This window comes from Coffea arabica, chromosome 9c (genome assembly GCF_036785885.1).
Source record: "Coffea arabica cultivar ET-39 chromosome 9c, Coffea Arabica ET-39 HiFi, whole genome shotgun sequence".
Classification (NCBI taxonomy): domain Eukaryota; kingdom Viridiplantae; phylum Streptophyta; class Magnoliopsida; order Gentianales; family Rubiaceae; genus Coffea; species Coffea arabica.
Genome location: NC_092326.1, coordinates 35102585 through 35125783, shown reverse-complemented (window position 1 = coordinate 35125783; position 23199 = coordinate 35102585). Strand labels below are relative to the sequence as shown.

At 32.8% G+C, this 23199-nt stretch overlaps 2 protein-coding genes across 2 annotated transcripts; one reads left to right on the top strand and one right to left on the bottom strand.

Annotated features, from left to right (window-relative positions):
- Positions 1-3058: 3058 nt before the first annotated feature.
- On the bottom strand, positions 3059-5136 carry LOC113708916 (berberine bridge enzyme-like 21). Its single transcript, XM_027231637.2, has one exon. The coding sequence runs from the start codon at positions 4854-4856 to the stop codon at positions 3228-3230; it is 1629 nt and encodes a 542-aa protein (XP_027087438.2). The 5' UTR covers positions 4857-5136; the 3' UTR covers positions 3059-3227.
- A 15861-nt stretch (positions 5137-20997) lies between these two features.
- LOC113707773 (berberine bridge enzyme-like 21) lies at positions 20998-22977 on the top strand. Its single transcript, XM_027230096.2, has 2 exons — positions 20998-22738; positions 22813-22977. Exon 1 carries the CDS (start codon positions 21087-21089, stop codon positions 22725-22727), a length of 1641 nt encoding a protein of 546 aa, XP_027085897.1. The 5' UTR covers positions 20998-21086; the 3' UTR covers positions 22728-22738; positions 22813-22977.
- The last annotated feature ends 222 nt before the right edge of the window (positions 22978-23199 follow it).

The following is a 23199-nucleotide window of genomic DNA, read 5'->3' as shown; positions in this document are numbered from 1 at the left end:
TAAGAACCTCCATTCCACCCTGTCATACGCTTTAGACATGTCCAACTTTAAAGCCAAAAAACCTGCATTTCCTTTCCTTTTGTTCTTTAGATGGTGCAAAAATTCATGTGAGAGAATCACATTGTCTAGTATTTGTCTTCCTGAAAGCTTGGTTTTTGCTTATACAGAGTTCCAAAACCCTTTTCAGTCTATTAGCAAGAATTTTAGAAATCACTTTGTAGGTCACATTGCAAAGACTAATAGGTCTATAATGCTTCAGATCAGTGGGGTTACCTATTTTAGGAATGAGAGAAATGACAGTGTTGTTCATGGCCTTAAGCATGTGACTGGAATGGAAAAAACTTTGAATAGCCTTTACCATGTCTTCTTTAATGAGATACCAAAACTTTTGGGAAAAAAAAAAAAAAAAAGAGGGGACATTCCATCTGGTCCTGGGGCTTTATTAGGATTCATTGAGAACAAGGCTTTCTTTACTTCCTTTTCTTCTACAGCTTTGGTTAAGTTGTTGTTTATTTGGTCTGTGATTGAGTGTGGAATTCCATCAAATATTTCCTCCAAACACTGCCCTCCAGAGCTAGTGAACAACATTTCAAGATGTCCTGAAATGTTGACATCGACTGGTGATACCTTAAGCCATACAAATAATAATTCTGCTTTCGGACTTCTGCGTGGGTGCTTAAATTTATAACTTTAGATACATATTTGATGAATTTAGATTTAGTCCAAAAAGATTCCATTTAAATAATTCTTTTGGGAGGTCTATGGAAGGGGAAAAAGAAAAAGGAAAAAGGAAAAAAAAGTCATCGGGATAGAAATTTGGAAAATTGGGTTCTAATTGGTTTTATCGATTTCCGGTCAAACCCGATTTTGACAAACGGTTTATAGGAAGACTCGGACCGGATGTTTGGCTGATTCTCGATCTAATCGATTAGACTGATCGGTCCAGTCTGAGTTTGAAAACATAGGAGGAAATTAGGGAACCAAAGGGAAAAGATTAAGAAAGGGACAAAAAGGAGCAAGATGGGTTGCAAAAGGAGGGAGATAAAGATATGACCATTTTGGAAATTTTGGTTTGTTTTATGAGGTTATGGTGTGTTTGGATAGCAATTATTTGGTCAAAAATTATTTGCTTGTATCATAAATACATTTTCTAACACACTTTTTTATATTTCAATCATTTTTTTATCTCACATACATTACATTGTAAAAAGTGCAGCATTAATTATTCCAAAGAATCTTCTATTCCAATCTCTTTCTTATTGATTTTAGTTTGATTGGAGTAGTGCGTCCTAAATTAGTAAGACAAAGGTGGTATATTGCTACAATTAATTGTTTAGAGGGCATGTCACAAACGGATGATAGTTTAAGAGGGTATATTGTAGTTAACCCTAAAATTTATTATCACAATCAGACCAAACTCTTTTGTAAATTGATACGCGGTTAAAAAAACAAGTACTTCTAAAAGAGATTACTCGTCTTCCTAGATTTTAACAAAAGAAAGAAAGTTGTCTGTGTCATAAGAATAACGATTTTTTATCCTGCTCTTCAAAGATTTCTAGTCTCACATTGAATTTCTTTTTCTAGATTTTTCAAAACTTTTTATAACATATAATATAAGTTATAAAAAAACGTGGTGGACGGATAAAAATAAAGGAGGGCCATTGTACTGATTAAATAGAACATTTTATGGAATTTTTCAATTTGGAAAGGCGAATTTTTACTTTAGATCAACCAATAACGAGTAACTCTGATACGGGGAGATTTGATCAAGAGATCTATTGCATGTCCAAGACCTATTGTTCGTTTTGGCATCTATTATTCTGGCACTAATCTTTTCGGCTTTTTAAAAGAAACCATTCGATTGGTCGAAATGAACTTCTAGGCTTGGGTTTGCCTGTTTATCCTTTTTGGTATAAGATGCTGCAATTGGTCCAAGACTTGAAGCAAGGCATGGATTTTCACATCCTCAAAGGAGGCCTGTTGGACCTCAACCAGCTAATAAGTTTTGTTAGGACCTACATCCCAGTTCGAAGCCCATGGGATTGCCTAGTTGGTCCAACCCTGTTAAAGTTTACTTATCCACAAAGTTGTAAGGTTTCATCGTCTAACAGATTTTTATGGTGCAATTATGACATTGAAATACAAAATTTTGGAGAAAAAGTTACTGAAGTTTAAAGATATAATAGTGATATAAAGAATGATTAAACTTAAAACATTCCCTCCCTATCCCCGTTGATGATCACAAGGACATGTTCCGAGTCCATATGTATACCATAATAGGGTAATAATAGAGTAAATCTCATATACACTAACAGTGTATAAACTATTATTATTGGATTCATGACATATGTGTAAAAATTGAATTTTAAATTTAAATTTTACATAGTTATCATTCATCTAACATTGATGGTATAAACACTGTCAATGTAGAAAATATTAATCCACAATAATATCTCAGCCAAGTTTTCTGTGCATCAACTTGGTTAATCTAATAATTATACAAGAAAAAAATATTTTAATCACATGCTCCTATGACTGTGACCAGTAAACAATTTTCTAGTTGCTAAGCAGACATGAAGCTAACTTAGATTGTATATGTTATCTAGACATGGTTTGTTGCCTTTCTTTAAGAATTTAATTGCAGTACTTCCTCAAGAATTTAAGTATTTGCACAATAAGAAAGAGGTGTTCTTGTATGACTTCAACCAGCACTTCTATTCCTTAATGTTTAATGTATGCTCTGTGCAATTCTGTAGTGAAGCACAAAGAAACTTTATGTATATCATTCAATTAATGCAATGATTACAAACTTGAGTAGTCTTCTATATTCTTCAATCAAAAAGCCATGAATATATAGGGTCAATTGCAGTTTGCACCCTTCAACTATTCAGTCATCAGACTTCACATTCTAAAGCTCTAATTTCCTCAATCAACCACCTTAAACTTTTGATCCTCCGATCGATTTTAAAATCAAGCTAAATTAAAAGTTTAGGATGCACATTTCAATGTGGAAATAGTTGGGGGTGCAAAGTGAAATTAATCGATGAATGTACATCACTTTTGCCTCTTTAATGCACAACGAACCATTCGGTATTATAATGCTGGAAAAGTAATGCTCACAATATCCAATCATTAACATGACATTTTATACTAAAACCATTGAGAGGATAAGGCACCTGTGCTACTTGATAATCATTAATATATGAGCAATTATCATTTGTTGCTCTTTACTTTCTTCCCTTCCTTCCTTTAGAGGTCTGAAGGTTCAAAGTAGGGATGCTCTGCTCATTCCTGAAGAAATTTTGTGGATCCACCATAGTCTTCACCTTCACCAATCTATCAAAATTATTCTTGAAATACTTGACCCCATAAACTTGTCCTTCATTGTAACTATTCTTACCGTTGTCGGTGGTTCCAATATCAAGGTCCCTATAATTGAGAAAAGCCTGCCTTGGATTCTTGGACACAAAAGGGGTCATGAAACTGTACAAATTTCTTGCTTCCCCCACATATTGATTGATTAAATTAGGATCTGCATCTTCCCAATTTACTGAATACTGAATCTTGAAAATGATCCCTGCCCTATGAGGAAATGGTGTTTCATTCTCAGGAATTTCTCTCATTCTTCCACCATAAGGATTGAAAACAAGTCCTGTTTTTCCACCATAAGTAATTTCGCTCATTTTCTTGAACAGTGATACTAATCCATCTTTAGGAATGGGGTTCTGTACATAATCTGACTTTCTCTTAAAGAAGATCAATTGATCATAAGCCCTGCTCAATAGTACTTCCTTTGCTGTCCCAATCTTGTACTTATACCACCAAAGCATTGTATCAATCCAACTTGTTTCCAAACAATCACTTCTCTTCAATCCCAGTTCAGGAAATCCAGTATTCATAACAGAAATAAATCTGTTTGCATCTCCAAGGAAATGTCCCATGAATGTCAATCTAATGATTTTCTGACCCTTCACTTTTCCAGTAATTGGCTGCACCAGAACTCTAATAAACAGATCGTTGTCAATTTTGTCAGCAACATTTTGCCATTTGTAAAGAACATCTGTTGCATTCTCTGCCTCAGTCTTCTGCACAGTAAAAACAGAGTGAATTTCAAGCACTCTGACTAACCTGATTCTATATGCCAAAACAACACCAAAACTAGCACCACCTCCACCTCTAATAGCCCAAAACAGATCTTCTCCCATTGCTTTTCTATCCAAAACCCGGCCGTTAACATCGATAATCTGTGCATCGAGAACATTATCCACCGTCAGGCCATATCTTCGCAACAGTGAACCGTAGCCGCCACCACTTATGTGTCCACCAACTCCAACGGTTGGGCAAACTCCAGCTGGAAATCCAAGTATATTACTCTTCTCCCAAATTCTGTAGTACAGTTCCCCAAGCGTCGCGCCGGCTTGTACCCAAGCAGTTTCAGTTGCAGTATCAACATTAATGGACCTCAGATTAAACAGGTCAAGAATGATGAAAGGGACATCGGAAACATATGAAAGTCCTTCAAAATCATGACCGCCGCTTCGGATATTTAGTTGCAGCCCTGTTCCTTTAGTGCACAGAATGGCAGCTTGGATATGTTGAACTTGCAAGGGTGTGACAATTATGGATGGTTTTCGAGTAGTTGGAGTGTTGAGCCTCTTGTTTCGAACATAGGCATCTAAAACAGAATTGAATGAAGAGTTTGATGGGCTATACAGAATTTTAGAGATCTGGTTACTTGGGATTCCGTTTCTTGTTAGACAATATGCAAAATTGTCATAGATGGTATCTGAAGTTGCTGAAAATGGTTGTGAACTGAAAGTGATAAAGGAAAGGAGAAGAAGAAGAAAGGGGAACATTGCAGAAGGCAATTATTGTATTCGGATTGACTAACTGCCTAAGATGGTGGTTTCTTTTTTGTCTTGTTCTTTACCCAAATCTCATAACCGTGTAATTATACTTTCCCCATGTTCCTGATATGTAAATCCAAGTCATATTCTTGCATGCCACGAGTGATGAATTTAGTCTTCATCGGGGAAAGATGCCCCGAATGAACTGGAGAAGTTTGTGTAATTTTTTCTTTTTAGATACTATAAAAAATGGAGAGGAGGAGAAGAAGAAGAAATGGGAACATTTTTAGTGGCCAATAAGAATGGCATTTCAAGTTCAACTGGATGACTGGATGACATAATTCTTACAATATTTTGAGGGGAAAATTTCAGAAACATCCGCTAAGGTTTCACAAAATGTTGCCTACCTCTCTTGAGGTTTTCAAAATCACGTTTAGCACCCTTAAAATAATAGTTGGTACCATATCCCAATATCGAAGGTGAAGAATCATCAATAATATCTTGATATTTAAATTTTCTAAACTTATTTTTCTTTCTCTGTGAAGAATCATCAATAATATCTTGATATTTAAATTTTCTAAACTTATTTTTCTTTCTCTATATTTCTTGCTCTTTTTTTTAACAATATCGATACATACATACATACATACATATATATATTGAATTGCAAATATCAATGAAATATAGGATTTAATCAATGAAATATTCTGTGCATTTGAAGAAGAAGAGCTACAGGTTCTTTTTTCCCTTTTTTTGTGTTTCACAACTATATTTATCTATTTATTTATTATTTGTTCCTATTTATATAAAGCGCGAGAGAAATCAACTAACTAAAATTCCGGATGCCGTAGTTTTTCAAATTCTAACATTTTCCTTTTTACAATAAAATTTTCATTTTTCATACCCATGAAAAAGTCGATTTATTTCGAGTAAATTCTCTGTATAATATTGAAGTTGAATTTCATTTATTGCTAAGATTTTTTTGCTTAAATGTATGAGTTTTATATGTTAATTGCCTTCAACAGTATGGGACATTTTATTTGTAGAAATGGTCTAAAGAATAGTATTGCTTTTATTGTCTCTTTGTATAATAGAAGTGACTATTGGCTACAATATAAATTCTTATCAACTTTCACCCCCCCTCACTTTTAAAATAGTTCCAATTTAGTGTTTTTTTTCTTGCTTTGTAAAATGTTCATTTTTTTTGTAGCCTAAGCGTATTGAGGGTACTAAAATAGTCTCTCTCCTCTAACATGAATTTTCTAATATTATCAAAATGTCACTTCGAGGGTGCTAAGTGAAATTTTAAGAACTTCAAGAGAGCTAAATGTTATTTCATAAAACTTCAAGGGAGGTTTCTAAAATTATCCCACATTCTGAGTAACTCGTACAATTTTAGTATGATCATGATTTTATATCCACTTGATTGTATGAGTGGCAAAATTATAAATAGTATTTGTAATATTACCATATGTTTGAAAGGTTGTACCGCCATTCCAGTCGACCCCTATATTTAAGTTTTAGTGTACTTGGTCCGCTGTAATATTCTAGTCATTTCAATTTAATCCCAAGGAGTTAACCCACTGTAATATTCTACTCATTTCAATTTAATCCCAAGTAGTTAAACTTGGCTTCTTTCTTTCCTTGTATTCTCGTAATGGTAATTATACGCTACTGTACTTGTTTCCGTGCAATATTTGTCAGTTTGGAGATGTGAGGCAACAAGTAGAATGAGAATTTACTTGAATAAGAATGGGTAAAATTGACAATAAAACTGAACAGGAACTACCACACAGTTAATATTCACCAATCATTTTTATTGTTTTAAGACTTACTCATTGTGTTTAGTTTTTAAAGTCAAAAGAGGTTTTAATTTCTTTGTAATGACATCGGTTTCAGGAATACTAGTGGGAAAAATATACAATGAAAAAATATAGAATAACAAATTTGTTGCAGCAAAACAATTCATTACAGAGTATTGAGATTTCCTTTTTTTTTTTATTAAAGTTAGTAGAAACACATAATAGTAGATAAGTGTAGTAGAAGTAGTTATGTGATCATGGGGTGGTTGTATATTACTCTATCATGCAAGGGTAAAATTAGAATAATAAATGATGGCAAATTTTTTAAACATCAAATTCATTGCTCATGCATTATATATACCAGTTCTAAGGGAACACGCGATGTTGTCCAATTTAGATGCTTTTATGGGAATTAATTTTGTATAAAATTTTCATTACTTAAGCAAACTATGGTAATTTAACCGTTTCTCCTATCCAATGAGGGTTTTGGTGGAAAATGGCTTTCCAAACAAGGCCTTACATTAGAAGATATTCTTGGTATAACACTAAATGACACAAATGTTTTACACCAAAAGAGACCTCTTCCATGTAGACATAGACCGGCGGGTAAGGAACACACTATGTGTGTGCATATTAAGGAGAAAATAATGCTGTGCAAGTGATAAAAAATAAAAACAAAATCTTCAATTGACCTAATGAATATAGATTTATTATTTGGCAACAAAATCTAATATATTAAATTTAAAAATTTAATATAAAAAAATCATAAAAATGAAACAAATAATTAAATCAAACAATTATTTATAAGCTGTTATGTTTATAAACACGTATATCATTGGTTGCGTGATTTTAGTGATCGAATTGTAGTGGGTTAGTAGTGAGAAGTTATTTGAAAGATAAAAAAGAAATTCTAAAAAGTGACAACATATTATTTACACCAAACCACTTACTTTTGCTTTTTTATTGTAGAAACTAGTGTTAAAGGCACACCAAATATGTATGCAGTTAAGGAATAATTAAAATGAATCAATTTTGTTTGTTACATATAAAAATTTTTATATAAAATTTTCATAAAAGAAATTTGCTTTATATGATTAGAGTAATTTGGTAATTACAATATTTAGGGTGATTATAAATTGGAAAAATGTAATTAGGTGATTAGGGTAAAAATTAACTACCATTACTAAGGTGATTAGGGTAAAATTGAAATTTTAAAAGATGACAAAAATGTGTTTACATCAACTGCCATTGCTAAGGCATTTTATATGGTATTGTATGGACTAGTGTTAAGGGCACACTTAATGCGTACATAATTAAGGAATATTTAAAATGAATCAACTTTTGTATTAATTTTGTTTGTTACATACAGCAAAAATTTGTATAAAATTTTCATGAAAGAACTTTGGTTTCCATGATTATAATAATTTGGTAATTACAATACTTAGGGTGGTTATAAGTAGTAATATTGGCAAAATATGATAAGGTGATCAAGGTAAAAATTAATTTTCATAAGAGTAAAATTAAAAGTTCAAAAGATGACAAAAGTGTTTATACCAACTACCATTATTTAAGCATTATATTTTGTGTGTGTGTGTGCGCGATCAACCAAACTAAAAATGATTGAAAAATTAGAAAACTCAAACTAAATACAAGCAAAAAATAGTACAGATAGCAACAAAGAAAACACGCCATGCACCTATGAAAAAGCTATTGCCGACATAAACTATTCCCACGTGAGAAAATAACGATATTAAACGAAGGGGAAATGATCTCGTACAAAATGTTGTCGGCAACTTGGCATATCTTTTATTTAATCGAAATGTTAATGCTCGATAAGAAAATGAGAATGGATCATCTTTCTTGAGTTAATTGCAGTGAACCCCAGGACTTTTGAAGAAGTAGCACTTTGGCCCCAAAATTTTCTAACAGGCACTTTAATTTACCCCCAGTTTCAAGTTTCTTGAGCAAGATGCCCTCAAAATACATAGATCTTTTTTTTTTCATGCTCAATTCATTTTTCATTTTTTTCTCCCTTCATTTTCTTTTCCTCTTTCTTTTTTCTTTAGCCCAACTTATTGTTTATATATCTTGAGTTATTTAAGTGCATAAACATACTTAAATGTAGGCGGAATATTGTAAATAATTTACATAATTTGAGACATAATTTACATAATTTTTTTTTGCAAACCTAAGAGAAATAGCAAAATTTTGAGACATGACAATACAGATACTGTAGAAATAAAGAAAAAGAAAAATTAACAGGCAATCACTTGACATAGATTCACCGAGAAGGGGAGAGCTTTTGTGAAGAATGAAAATGAAAAAGAAAAATGAATAAAAAATGGCAAAGAAAATGAAAAAAGAATAATAGATGGAATATAATGTTTTAAAAACATATTTTGATGCCACTTTTGTCCAAGAGCATATGTTGTTGAAAGCCAAATAGGAAATATTTTAATTAGAAACAAGTAATGATGACTCAAACTTAAATTGGGGATGGATATATGTGTGTGTATATATGTATGCATGCTTTTTTTTCTTTTTCTTTTTTAATTTAGCTTAAAGGTACTTTTCTAATCAAACTATAATTGTGCAATTGCTGGTTGAGAATTAGACTTATTATGAAAAGGAAAAAAAATGAAACAAAAAGAATAGAGAAAATAGAAAATACTTAAAATAGTAAAGGTAATGTTGTCCAAACTTATCATTCAAGGGAACAAAATATCTATTATTATAGTTTAGGGGATAAATTACAAGTTTGCAACTGAATATATAGTTCGTGGAGGGTTTTTTGCATTTAACTCTAATTTTTATTTCTCGCTAACTAGCTGTGTATATGACAGGCTTGATGGTCGCTTTGATTTGGGAGACATACACAAGTTCACTCTTTTTCTGTTCATCTTTCAATTATGTATTCAAACCTATATAGGCTATCTGGTAACCATTTGAGAAAATATAACAAGAGAAAAAGAAGCTTTCATTTTCAAACCTCAAACTTTGATAAAATACACGCATGTATTTCATTTCATTTTTTTTTTCTCACTGCATAAGCAGATCAAAACCTCTAATTATTTTCACATAATGTGTTCGCGAAAATGTGAGGTAAAATTTTTTCATAAAATTTGTTTTTTTTTTTAAAAAAAAATCACAATCCAAACAAGGTCAAAGCATTGCACTTGCGCTTGGTTGAGAATCTGGATGCAAACACCGTAAGCACGATGGTCATAGAAAGGACCATTGCTATTAGCTTTGAAATTTCACCAAAATTTGGAAGTAAGGTTGCAAACGACTCAAGTTGAATCGAGTTTTGTTTAATTAAATCGTGTCTCTACTTAATTCTACCAAATTTAATTTTGAACTCGAGTTCAACGAACTCTCAGTGTAAAATTTGAACTTGAGTTTGACCTTAAATTCATCCAAGTCGAATTGGAGCTCGAGTTTAAAAAAATAAAAAATAATTATTTTTAAAAATGAATAAAATAAAATTTTTTAATAAATAATAAAATATTATGAATATATATAATTTTAATGTATATATATAATTAAATCAACTCGTAAATTAATAAATTGAGAATTTTTAATTTGAATTAGAACTCAAACTCGATATTAATCGAATTCGAGTCAAATTTTGACTCTAGCTACTATTCGCAATCGCATGCGGCTGACTCCTATCCAGCCCCATTGAGAGATTACGTGGACGAGTTGTATTACCGCACAAAGAAGTTCCATCATATAGTCCAGCTACAGCCTTGCGCTGTACCTAACAATATAGGTATCCGATGGTCAGTTTGACCAAGTAATCAACTTTAACAATTGACATGGGAGGGGCGTGAGGGGCAGGAGCGGTCATTCCCGAACTGTTCCTGCCCCTTGTCCGAGGGATTTTTAAGATCAATTAATGAATTCACGATCTTATAGACTATTGAACATATTACTTGAATAATACGATAAAAACTAACAACAACGTAGTAAGAAATCATCAGGATACACGCATCGAGCGCACGTCCTTATTGGACGCGGGGCCGGAGCGATTGTTAGAACAATTGCTCCGAAAAGTGTAACATCATTTATACATGATGTAATATCATTTATACAAGATATAACAATTGAACAATAGCGAGTAAAATAGAACAACATTTTTATAGGTCTCACACGACGTGAAAATCTAGTTACAAGACGTGATTTGAGCCGCACAAATTCTTAAAACTTCATCCTGGCCGTGAACTGCCTGAAACGGTTGTCAGAGACAACCGTCCAAGCCCCTCGTCCTTATTAGTACAAGTGCCGGGTGCCACTTTCATGGCGTTTTAAATCGATATAATCACGTAATTGAGATTTGACCTACTGTATTTGCATTGAATCTAGTACAACATGACCATCAACCCACCGCATTGGCTCAGATACTTGTACGAATACGGGGGGTGTGGGGTTTTTTTTTTTAATCCAAAGAACTAACTAAACTTGAGCTTCTTATTGAGGTCCCAGAGATAATCGTTGACAGACGATATTATTGAGATCCAAATTTATTGATACAAGGCGCTGTTTGGATTCAAGAGTTTTTCAAAAATTAATTTTTTAAATATTATTAAAATTTTTAAATAATACTCTAAAAGGTACTATAAAAAGTAGTTCAAATTTTTTTAATATTTAAAAAATATCTCAAAATATATTTTAAAAACTCTTCTACTCCTAAATATCCTAAAATATTTTCTAAAAATATTCCAAAATATACAATAAAAACTCTGTTACAGTAAAATTTTTCAAAAATATTTCTAAAAACAACTAATTCAAACGGAATATCATTCTCCCAAATTCCTCTTATTGAGATCCAAGAAACAATCATTTCGAGACGATTTCTGAACAATTGTCTCTCAGACCTCAATAAGAGGAATTCGAGACTACTGGAACGGTCATTCTAATGACCATCCTTGTCTCGAATTCGGTACATGTACAATATGACGGTCGATTTGTTAAACTTCTGCCATAGACGTGGGACTAAGATTGTCACTATTTCGTTTTACAATCACTTCTTTTCTCCTAGGCAATCTTGTGATTGGCAATCAAGACTTTCTTGAAATACATCTAGTTGTTTGCGGTCTTGGTGAAAGTAATGATAGAATTTGAAATTAGAGTGCAGCTAGAAATACTGAAGAATTGTAGAAAAAAATGCGAGGGAGTGAAACATACGTTGGGTTGGGTGATGATGGAGTTGCTTTCTTGTGTAAATAAATAAGAAGATGGAAAAGTATTGAAATGATTATGGTTATGATTAGGGGTGTTTCGCGAATCGAGCCGATCGCGAGCGGCTCGAATACGAGCTCGACTCGAGTTTGTCAATATCGAGTTCGAGTCGAGGTCGAGCTAATTAAGTCAATCTCGAGCTCGAGTTCGAGCTCAAAAACATTAAACTCGTTGGCTCGCGAGCGGCTCGCGAGCTCAATTATATATATATATTTTTTTATTTTAATAGTAAAATTACATATATATCCCTAATATTTTATTATTTATTAAAAAAATTATTATTTTATTTTTTTTAAAAAATAAATAATTATTTTTTATTTTTTAAAAATAAAATAGTAATAATTATTTTTTTATTTTTTAAGCTCGAACTCGAGCTCGAGCTTGATATTTTGAGCTCCTCGAGCTCGAGTTCGAGCTTCACAAAATTAACTCGAGCTCGGCTCGATTAGCCAAAACTCGACTCCAACTCGGCTCGTTTGCACCCCTTATGATTGTGCATGTAGCAGTTTTAAATTCTTATTAATACGGTATGAATATTCTGCTTTCGTTCATTATTTTAGATTGTAGATTGAATGAATTTCCTTCATCCCGTTTTTCATCACGGGATCTTTTCTAATTTGTTTCACAATTATTTAAGAAAGAATTAATTTTCTATACACTAATAATATATACATTAGCAGGTATAGAACACATGCAAAAAGTGAAATTTAAATTCAATTGATATTAAATAACATGCATCCATATCAAGTAATAGATAAATTGTCAGGTATATAAGATTAATTCTTTGAAAAATACCCATTTGATTCTTAGGAACCAATCTTCAGCCACGCACCTATACTGGCTCCATTTGGAATCTTGAAAGATTTCTTTTTCCTTTTCATTTATCCTATTAAAAATAGTAACATGTAGATTAAACTATTGAAGTATTTTAAAATTTTAGAAAAAGAGGGTCTAGGCCATTATCACCATCGTAATACTGTATACAAGACACTAGATTTTATTTTTTTAATTGTCCAAAAAACATCATAACTTAAAGATGAATAAAGTTTAAGGAATCAACAGAGAAGCAAAAAAATAAGAATAAACAAAAAATAAACACTTTGTACAGCTATTATTAAGAAAAGCATTGATGCTAATATATTTCAAGTTGCGTAATTAAACTGGTCATCCTTTCCTATAATGATGCATGTCTTTGTTTCAGTCTCTCCTTTCTTTTGTTTTTCCCCTTTAGATTTTTTGTTTAAATTCTGCTTATTTTTTCTAGAATTTTATATGAATGTAATTTTTATTTCTTCTAATTGTAAACTAACTTTTTTCCTTAATCTTTGTAAAATTTTCATTCTTTGTTTTATATATCTTGGCCCTTCATTTTGATTGTTAAAAACATACCCCCATATAATCTTAAGTTAGCCATTTTTGTTAAGTCATAGAGTATTTAATATTTGACTAAAGCAAATTTTGAGCCCACAAAAGATCTCTTTATAGGAAAAGATTTCTCAAGTAAATAGAGGTAGATGTTAATGTACATCATAAATTATTGGATTACTTTTTTATACATAGACAATGTACATACCATCACCGTTAGACACATGATAACTCATCTAAATTCAAATGTTGTTCATATGTCATGTATTCAACTATAATAGCGTATACATTGTCAGTGTATATATAAGATTTAGGATGTGTTTGATAAAATTGAAGTTTGAAAATTGAAATCTGAAATCTGAAATTTGAATCCATTAAGTTATTGAATTATTAAGTCATATATCTGATACATTTGAGTATACGTCACATTAAGTGATAAGTGAATAGTTTATCACTTATTTTTTGAAGCAAGTTTTGTCTATGAAATTCAGTATCACTTAATTAATTTAGATGTTTAATTTTTCATTATCAAACACGTCTAAACATATTAAAATTTGAATCCATTAAGTGTAAGTGCTAAATGAAGTTATCAAACAATGCCTTACTCTAAATTATTTAGTGAGTGTTTATTATTGTATTATCATAATAAAATCCATATCTTTATTATTGGCTAATTGAAGGATATCCATTGAATTGCACCAGGTAATTAAGAAATTGATTCTATATTCAGTTGACAAGGTCATAAATCCATCTTGTGGAGGCTACTGGCATCAATAAAAAAAAAAAAAAAGGGGGCTGGAGAAAAGTAAAAGCAATGCTGTTGAATTGAAAACGATATAAAGAACAAACTAATTGGGTATCCTAACACCAATTTCGCCAAGTTGCTATCGACTGCATCATGATTCATGAACAGATCCAATGCAAGAAAATGACAATAAATTTGACAATCACAAAGAGAAGTGAGTGGAGAACTGCTGAAAATGTTATTGTCAATTATCCACAACTGTTAAAATGTGGGAATTTACACTTTACTACTGTTGATTTATAGGGAATAAATCGTTTGATAAATATCTGGTCAAAATCAATTGACAATTGAAAAATTAGAAAAGAAAATCCTAAATAGAAAAGGATAGGAATCGTGCAGGACAATCTGGTTGACCTTTCTTCTTTTGAACCGTGAATTGTCCTGGGTGCCTCTATGAAATGAGAATGGAATCTTTCGTTTATTTCTTTCTTTCTTTCCTCTATTCAATCATTTATTCACTTATTTATTTTTTTTTTCTGAAGAGAGTGAAATATTTTTTTTATATAGGAGAAATAAGAATGGGAGTGTTTGGATACACACATTATTCCAAATAATATTTCGCTTGCATCATAAACACATTTTCTAACCCACCTTTTTATATTTTCAATCAACTTTTTATCTCACATACATCACATCATAAAAAGTGCTACAGTAATTATTCCAAATAATATTTCAAATAATACCCTATCCAAACAAACTCATAGAGTGGCACAGAATGTAAGACAGAAGAGCAGTTGCGATGACTTTAGCCGGCAAAAATCAGCTCATGTCCTTTTTGTTTGTCTTTGCCCTTTTTTCAACTTCTTGTAGTGATTATGTGTGTGTGTCTCTCTCTCTATCTGCGTGTGTATATATATGTGTATGTATGTGTATGTATATGTATATGTCTATGTGTGTATGCATGCATGCATATATAACAAGCCTATCAATACTTTTATAAACGTAGCTTTAGGCTTCTAAAAACATTTATAACAATATATTCTTTTAATAGTTCTTGCAAAGCAGTGCTAAATCAGAAGAGGACAAGAGGATCAACACATATTACCAAATCAATGTCCAATGTGTTTTACTCTTCTTTCAACAGAAAAGACACTTAACTTTGGAGATTACTGCATGATTGCGGCTGCCGAATGTCAAATTGTAATCTTCAATCCACTAATCAAGCTGAATGCCTTCCAAGTTTCATTTTGCAAATGTTCCAAGCATCAAATTTCTCCCCCGGGCAATCTCAGAAAAGTCGGTATATTCTGGAGACACCGGACAAAGTCTACCTGCAACATGACAAGCGAATTGACTCGTCTACCAAAGCCACTGGCCTTCACGGCTTCACATGTATTTGCGTGTAAATTGCACTAGATATCTGACATTTTGACTTATTTTGTTTGAACCCTCTAATTCTTGATCAGATGGTACGCGAATTGGGGGAAAAATGAACTCCAGTACCAATTGTTTCAATTAATGTACAAAGGTTTTCGTCAATTGTCAATGTATCTACACAAAATTTCAGAAATGACTTTATCAGCATAACACATTGCGTATACGTTGGTGTCTTATTCATGATGGTAATCGTCAAAATTGAAACTTCTGAATGTCCATGCAACCATTCGCGGCCCAGATAATCTTAATTTTTGTAATAGGATATGTTCTTTCTTTCCATCACAAATATGACTTCATTTGGTGAAGTATTATACGTTGTGTGTCCCTTGTATTATTAGCCCTTAGTGATTTTTATGGGCACTAGTTTTCCGTTGATGTAAGGGATAATTTCGGAAACCTCCCTCGAGATTTCTGATAATTTCACCTAGTGTTCTCGAAGTTTTCAATTACACATACCTCCCTGACCCTACCAAATGACTATAATACCCTTAACATATTAATATTTTTTCATGTAATTAAACAATCCACTCCTAATTTTGTTCATATGAATACATCACACAATTAGACAATAAATGAAAACAAAAATAAAATTCACTAGTGGAATAACCGATCATGTCCTAAATACAATAATAACATATCAAAAATTAATTTTAGCTTTGTTTGAAGGATCTAGAGATGAATAGAAGAAGATGTAAATTGGATTTAAAAAGGATAGGGCTAGTATTGATGCTCAAACATTTGAAGGAAAGGACGTAATATTGATGTGGTTATTGAAATTTTTGAGTTTGATAGTGAGATTTTTGTTTTATTTCTATTGAGGTTTTGAAATTTAAGGATTGATGGTAGTAATGGTTATGGTGATAATGGTACTAATTTGAAATGTGGTAATATAAAAGGTTTAAAATAGTAGAAATGAGAATTGAAAATGAATTTAAGATTTTGTTCATGTTCTACAGTTTTTGAATAATTTTATAAGAAGGTAAAATAAATTTCACAATTTTATGAGGATATTTTGGGTTATTCATTCAAAATTTTGGCTATTAAATAGTTTTTTTACTAAAATGGTAAATTTGGGGGAGGTATATATAATTATTCAAATCTCAAGAGAACTAGATGAAATTGTTAAAACCCTCAATGGAGGATTATGAAATTATCCCTTGATGTAATGTATAGATTCAATTGACCAACTTATTAGGCCTGTCAATCGGGCCTAATGAGTCGGGCTTTGATGTGTTCAAGCTCAGCTCATTTAATTTGAGACATTTTCGGGCTTCGGGCTATGAGCTTCGGGTTCGTAAATGTGAAGCTCATACTCAACTCACATAATATTCGGGTTGTGAGCCTTAATCGGGCTTAGCCCAAGCTCACTTATTACTCCTGAATTTTCTTAATATAATTACTATAACTATTAAGTTGTAAAACTAATTTAACATTTACAAGACTATAATATTAAAACTAAACATGAACAAATAATAGTTCTTAAAAAGTATATAAACCAAAATTTTTTCAACAATATTTATATGTAATCCGTTTAAAATGCATGAAAAATAGTAATAAAACATGCAATCATAAGCCAATACATCTTTAAAAGTTGAAACTTTTTTTTATAATCTTGTGATTTAAATCCAAATATGCTTGATGATTTTTGTGTTTGTAGACCAAAAAAAAAAATCAACCAATAATATGCCAATACAAAAAGTTACTCAACCAATAAGAAAAATTAGAGATTTAGTTATGCATTACTAATATTGGCTCTCAAGAAAGCTCATGAAAGAGTCTTTAGATGTGTTTTTGTGTTTTGTAATTTATATATATATTTAGTATTTAGCAAAAATATATTTGGATATATAATTATACATAATATCAAAATATAAATATTATATATATGTGTAATTAAAGGGCCGGGCCTATATCGGGTATGAGCCTAATAAGGCCCAAGCTCGGCTCACATTTAATTCGGGCCTAATTTTTAGGCTCAATCTCAGACCGGCTCACTAAATGATCGGGCTCATCGGGCTTTCTGTCGGGCCGAACGAGCCGAGCTCGGGCTGGCCCAGCCCCATTGAGTCCTACAACTTATCAAATACAAACGCTTAGGTGTGAATCAAAGTAAGTTGTAGGAGAAAAGCCTAATTACTAAAACTTATGGGCTTTCCGAGGAAATGAGCAAGAGAACTTGACTAGAGGTCTAGAAGCAGATGCTTCCTCTGTCCCCTTCTGAGTACTATTCAATACCATGTGCGGTAAGCCTGGCTCAATTTGTCTTCATTTTGAACTTTGAAGCGGTCCAATTCAATCATAACCACACATGTGCAATTTGGTACATCACTTTTACTTTGTTATTCCGCCAGAAAAACACGTACAAATCAAGTTGAAGGAAGGTTCGGACAACAAGGCAAGAATAAAACAAGTGGGGATGATGGGACTGTACACAATTTGACAAGACGGCTAAGTTTAATTGTGTTAAGCTATTGGCGACAAGCTGGTGCGGATTGCCTAATTTGCCATCACAAAGGGCATTAGGCTGCTGGCTTCTATTATCATCAGCTTGGCAGCACCACCAACATTGCAGCTGAACTTTTTGGCACATAAAGATTGGTCTAAACCATTTCGGTGGCTAGAAATAACTACATGTTTGATTGGAAATTTTTATACTCATTTCGTATCAATTTGTTTGTCATATTTCGAAAATCCAACGTTTTAAAGATAGTGATTTGATTATAATATTTATATATATTTTTTTAATTTTATCTTCATAAATTCAAATTTTGAGTTTAAATGGTAACATATATATATCATTAAAGGAAGGGATTATATAGGAATGAAAGATTAAAATGTTTTGATTTTTTCAACATGACAAACATTTTGAAACATTTTAAAATGAAAAATATGATACTTTCAATAGAATGAAAAGAGTAGATAAGTTCTCTCAGCATATTTTTTAATTATATTTTTATCTCACGTATATCATATCAATACAATATATTTTTCTAACAAAATTTCCATAAACTTGCATCCAAATGCTAAAAGTTGTTGAATATGACGGTCATATTGCTCTGTCACCTATCCATACCGACTTCAAGTTTAAAAAATTTACTTCTAGGCTTTCAAAAAATTCAAAAATTTTTAATGTAGGTCCAAGTATGCCCCCCAAAGAAGAAATATTAAAATTTATAAAATTCTCTTTTATATCCCCCTCCCCTCCCCTCCCCTCCCCCCAAAAAAAAAAAAAGAATTGTAAATTTGAAATTGTTACATTTTCACAGGTGTTTGACTTAAATATGAATCCTAACCCATATACAAGTTCTTCGATGATTCTAAACTCAAATAAATAGAATGATTTCCACTGCCAAATTTAAGCACAATTTAAAACTTCAAACCATATTTAACATAAAGGATAAAGCCCTCAGGGGCTTGGTCTGGTGGTTGAGGTTGCTGAAAATGGAGCCTCGGGTCCCTGGTTCGAACCTTGCTGCCAGCAAGTTGCTGAGGGTGGTGAATAGTCTGCGGGATCCACTCCCTGCGGGACACACCTAAAAAAAAAAAACATAAAGGAAAAAAAAAAAAATGTACACTGTCAGAGATTCACCTTGGGGTTTTGAATTTGCCGCTTCATACCCCATCCCCCCCTACATCCGTAACCTTGTCTTGTGGATGATTGCAAGCAGGGGCCCCTTCTGCAGCAAATGAAGGAGGTGACGGGTTCCCTTGTGAAGCAAATCACTGTCCAGACCACTTGGACAATATAGGATTATACACTGGCTTTGGCTCCATTACTGTTTTGTGTTAATCAAGGATTTTAAGGCCATATTTTGCCTTTTATATCTTGTCTAGAACTCCCCCGTCTCCCCCTCCCCTTATGGACTTGCTAATCTCATAGAGGCTGATAGGAGAGGATTTAATCATGTGAGCCTTGTTACTACTGAATTTATGCACTATCTTGTCGTACTTAAAAAAAAAAAGGTTTAAATGTTGTTCTACTTTTAATCTGCATGAATAATGGTTTTCTCTGTGTTAGTTGTAACGGTATATCTTGCAAACTTGTTCGTGTTGGATAGGTATAGTTGGAATATTACAAAAATGTTAAAGTCCAAATGTGGCTTCTTAATTGGTAATACGTTTTGTCTATAATAAACAGTTTACGGGTTCAAATTATCAAAAAATAATTGAGAAATTATTGTTGATTCTTTTTAAAAAAAATAAATATGAAATAACATAAAAAAGGAGGGTAGGACAGTTTTTTCTTTTTTTTTTTTCGAACGGACGGGTATAACAGTTGGTCCTTTCTTCTTTAGCTTAACTAACGTCACTTACAAGCCATTTGCATTTAGTTTGGCCCTTAAGAAACATTTTCAAGTTTCATTCGAGATGTTTCCATTAGTTGCCTTTTTTTTTTCCTAATGTCCATGATTATGCCAACTCGAGAATCTTTTGTTAAATGAAATAAGTACAAACGACATGTAATAAGTAGCAAAAATCTAAATAATTTATCTTTAATCATTATTGTCAAGTGTAAATTAATCCCATACACCTCCTTGTCTTCTTAGAATCAGAAGTCTTTTAACCTATGCCTACCCAGAAAATCTTTTTTGTAGATGGAGTATCACAGGCTTTTTTATAAGTTATGTTAGGGATCCTTACTAACAAATATCAAAATCCCTACAATTTCTTTCCGTCAAGAAAATCTTACCATAATTCATAACTACAAATAATATCTTTGACTATTTGATTGATTTGATTAATCATTTGATTGAATAAGATATCAATTAACCAAATATACCGGTCAATTATTATTAAATAGAATATACTAATTAATCATTGATTGAATATTAAACATTAATTAAGATATCAATTACTTGAGAATCGAGAATCAATCATGTGAGCTATAATTGCCTTAAAAAGATTAGTTTTGCGTCTTTGTGAAGGAAACGTCAACGCATAAACATATATAAAGCATCAACAAAGTGGACCCCAATTCTCAGGAAAAAAAAAGTGGACCTTAATTGGTACAGCATTTCACGTGCATTTATGGATGCAAATTCGAGTCACAAAGGTTAAGTACAATTATACTATCAATCCTTTTTGAAAATAAAATATTTATAACAATGTAAATGGTATAAAACGAGTTTTAGTAGCTAATGGAAACTAGTTAAGACTTAAAACGGTGTCTTCTTCTTTTTTTTTTTTTTTTTTTTGAAAAAGTGATGTTAATTTAAAGAAAGTGTGTAAAACATACTAGGCCAAAAATAATACCCGGTAGAAAAAATCTTTGTTGGATACTTAACTAGACACAGTGGAAACATTATACAATTAGCCAACACGGCCTTTATTCATTCTTAGCTTTGTCAATCTGTATCTGTCCTTGTCTTTGCCTTCGTGGGATTAAATTGGCCTAATATTTTGTCAACCATTAATTCCGTGGTCAAAGTTTAGGCCTTCAAGGGAATCTTCACGGCGAAATTTCCGGTTCCCATTACATTTCCATCAAAATTTTCGCAGTTTCGACCAGCCTGCATTCTGAAAATATAGTTGTATAGTACCCAACTTTAACAGGTATATAATACAGCTCTCCTTTTGTTCTGTCCTGGTGCTTATTTGAGTACATCCTTGGAACGCTACTATTAGAACAACTTTCAGTTGCCAAATTACATGCTGCCCCCTACCATGTTCCCCTTTCTTCTCCTCCTTGTTCTTTTTCCTTTTTTCACTTCAATTTCTCAACCCTTTTGTGTTGCAGCTTCAGATTCAATCTATGACAATTTTGCAAGTTGTCTAACAAAAAATGGAATTCCAAGTGGCCAAATTTCTAACATTCTGTATAGTCCAACAAATACTTCTTTCAACTCAGTATTACAGGCCTATGTTAGAAACCTTAGGTTCAACACATCCAGTACTAGAAAACCATCCATAATTGTCGCACCCTTGGAAATCCCACATGTTCAAGCAGCAGTTTTGTGCACCAAAGGAACGGGGCTGGAGCTAAAAATCCGTAGCGGCGGTCATGATTATGAAGGTATCTCGTATGTTTCTGATGTCCCTTTTATCATTCTTGACATGTTTAATCTGAGGTCCATCACGGTTGATATCCCGAGCGAATCTGCTTGGGTACAAGCCGGGGCGACGCTCGGGGAGCTTTACTATAGAATTTGGGAGAAGAGCAAAGTATATGGATTCCCTGCTGGTCTTTGCCCAACTGTAGGCGTTGGCGGGCACATCAGTGGGGGTGGTTATGGTGCAATGTTGCGAAAATTTGGTCTTGCGGTGGATAATGTTCTTGATGCACAGATTGTTGATGTTAAAGGCCAGGTTTTGGATAGAAAGGCGATGGGGGAAGATCTTTTCTGGGCTATCAGGGGTGGTGGTGGTGCCAGTTTTGGGGTTGTTTTGGCATACAAACTTAAGTTAGTCCAGGTGCCTGAGATAGTGACTGTCTTTAATGTTCAAAGGACTGAGGCAGAAAATGCAACAGATATTCTTGTTCAGTGGCAGAATGTTGCTGACAAAATCGACAATGGTCTCTTCATAAGAGTTCTTGTCCAACCAATTACTTCAAAAAGTGGCAAAAGTAAGGGTCAGAAGATCATCAGGTTAACATTCATTGCATTGTATCTAGGAGATTCAGACAGTCTTATGTCTGTGATGAATGCTGGATTCCCTGCTCTGGGATTGCAGAAAAGTGATTGTAAAGAAGGGAGCTGGATACAGTCAATGCTATTCTGGTCCAATTTTGACATTGGCGCAAAACCTGAACTTCTTCTTAACAGAACTTCTGATGTCAATTTCTTGAAGAGAAAATCAGATTATGTCCAAACCCCAATTCCTAAGGATGCACTGACTTCAATCTTCAAGAAAATGGTTCAGCTAGGAAAACCTGGACTTGTTTTCAATCCATATGGTGGAAGAATGAGTGAAATCCCTGCAAATGAAACACCATTTCCTCACAGGGCAGGGATCATTTACAAGATTCAATACTCAGTGAATTGGGACGATGCGAGCCCCAACATAACAAATCAATACCTCGAGCAAGCAAGGGAACTGTACAGTTTCACGACCCCTTATGTATCAAGTAATCCAAGGCAGGCTTTTCTCAACTATAGGGATCTTGATATCGGTACAACTGATAACGGGAAGAACAGTTATAGTGAAGGAGAAGTTTATGGGCGCAAATATTTCAAAGACAATTTTGACAGATTGGTTAAAGTGAAGACTGTGGTAGATCCTGAAAATTTCTTCAAGAATGAACAGAGTATCCCAACTCTGCCCGCTAGGTCCTTTCGTAAGAGAAGGTGAGGAAAGCAAAGGTATAAACTACAAGCCATCAATCGTTTTGCGGTTGGGTGATATCTTGATCATGATGACCATACTTCTTTTGCAGTTATGACATTGAATTGCTGGTTATGCAGTAGATGGAAGTAAAGCAGCTGAATTCGATTTCATTGATTACTATTTGATAGAATAAGATTCCAACTCGAAATAGGTTGTCAATTGATTATACGGATGATTTTGTATTTTGGTTTTGTAAAACAGTGAATTTCTTGGATTTCTTGTATTGAATCTCGAATGATACTGAAAGTAAAAGACAAGTATAAAAAAATATAAAAAATCAAATAAGATATATGCATATTTATCTCTAGTACTTTTGCGGGAATTTCTTGCCCTTTACAAATTGAAAAAAAAAATGTTAACCTGGCCTTAAACAAAGAATTTTTCACGTTTTATTAATTTGATATTTTTTGCTTGCAATGGTAATCAAAAGTGGACT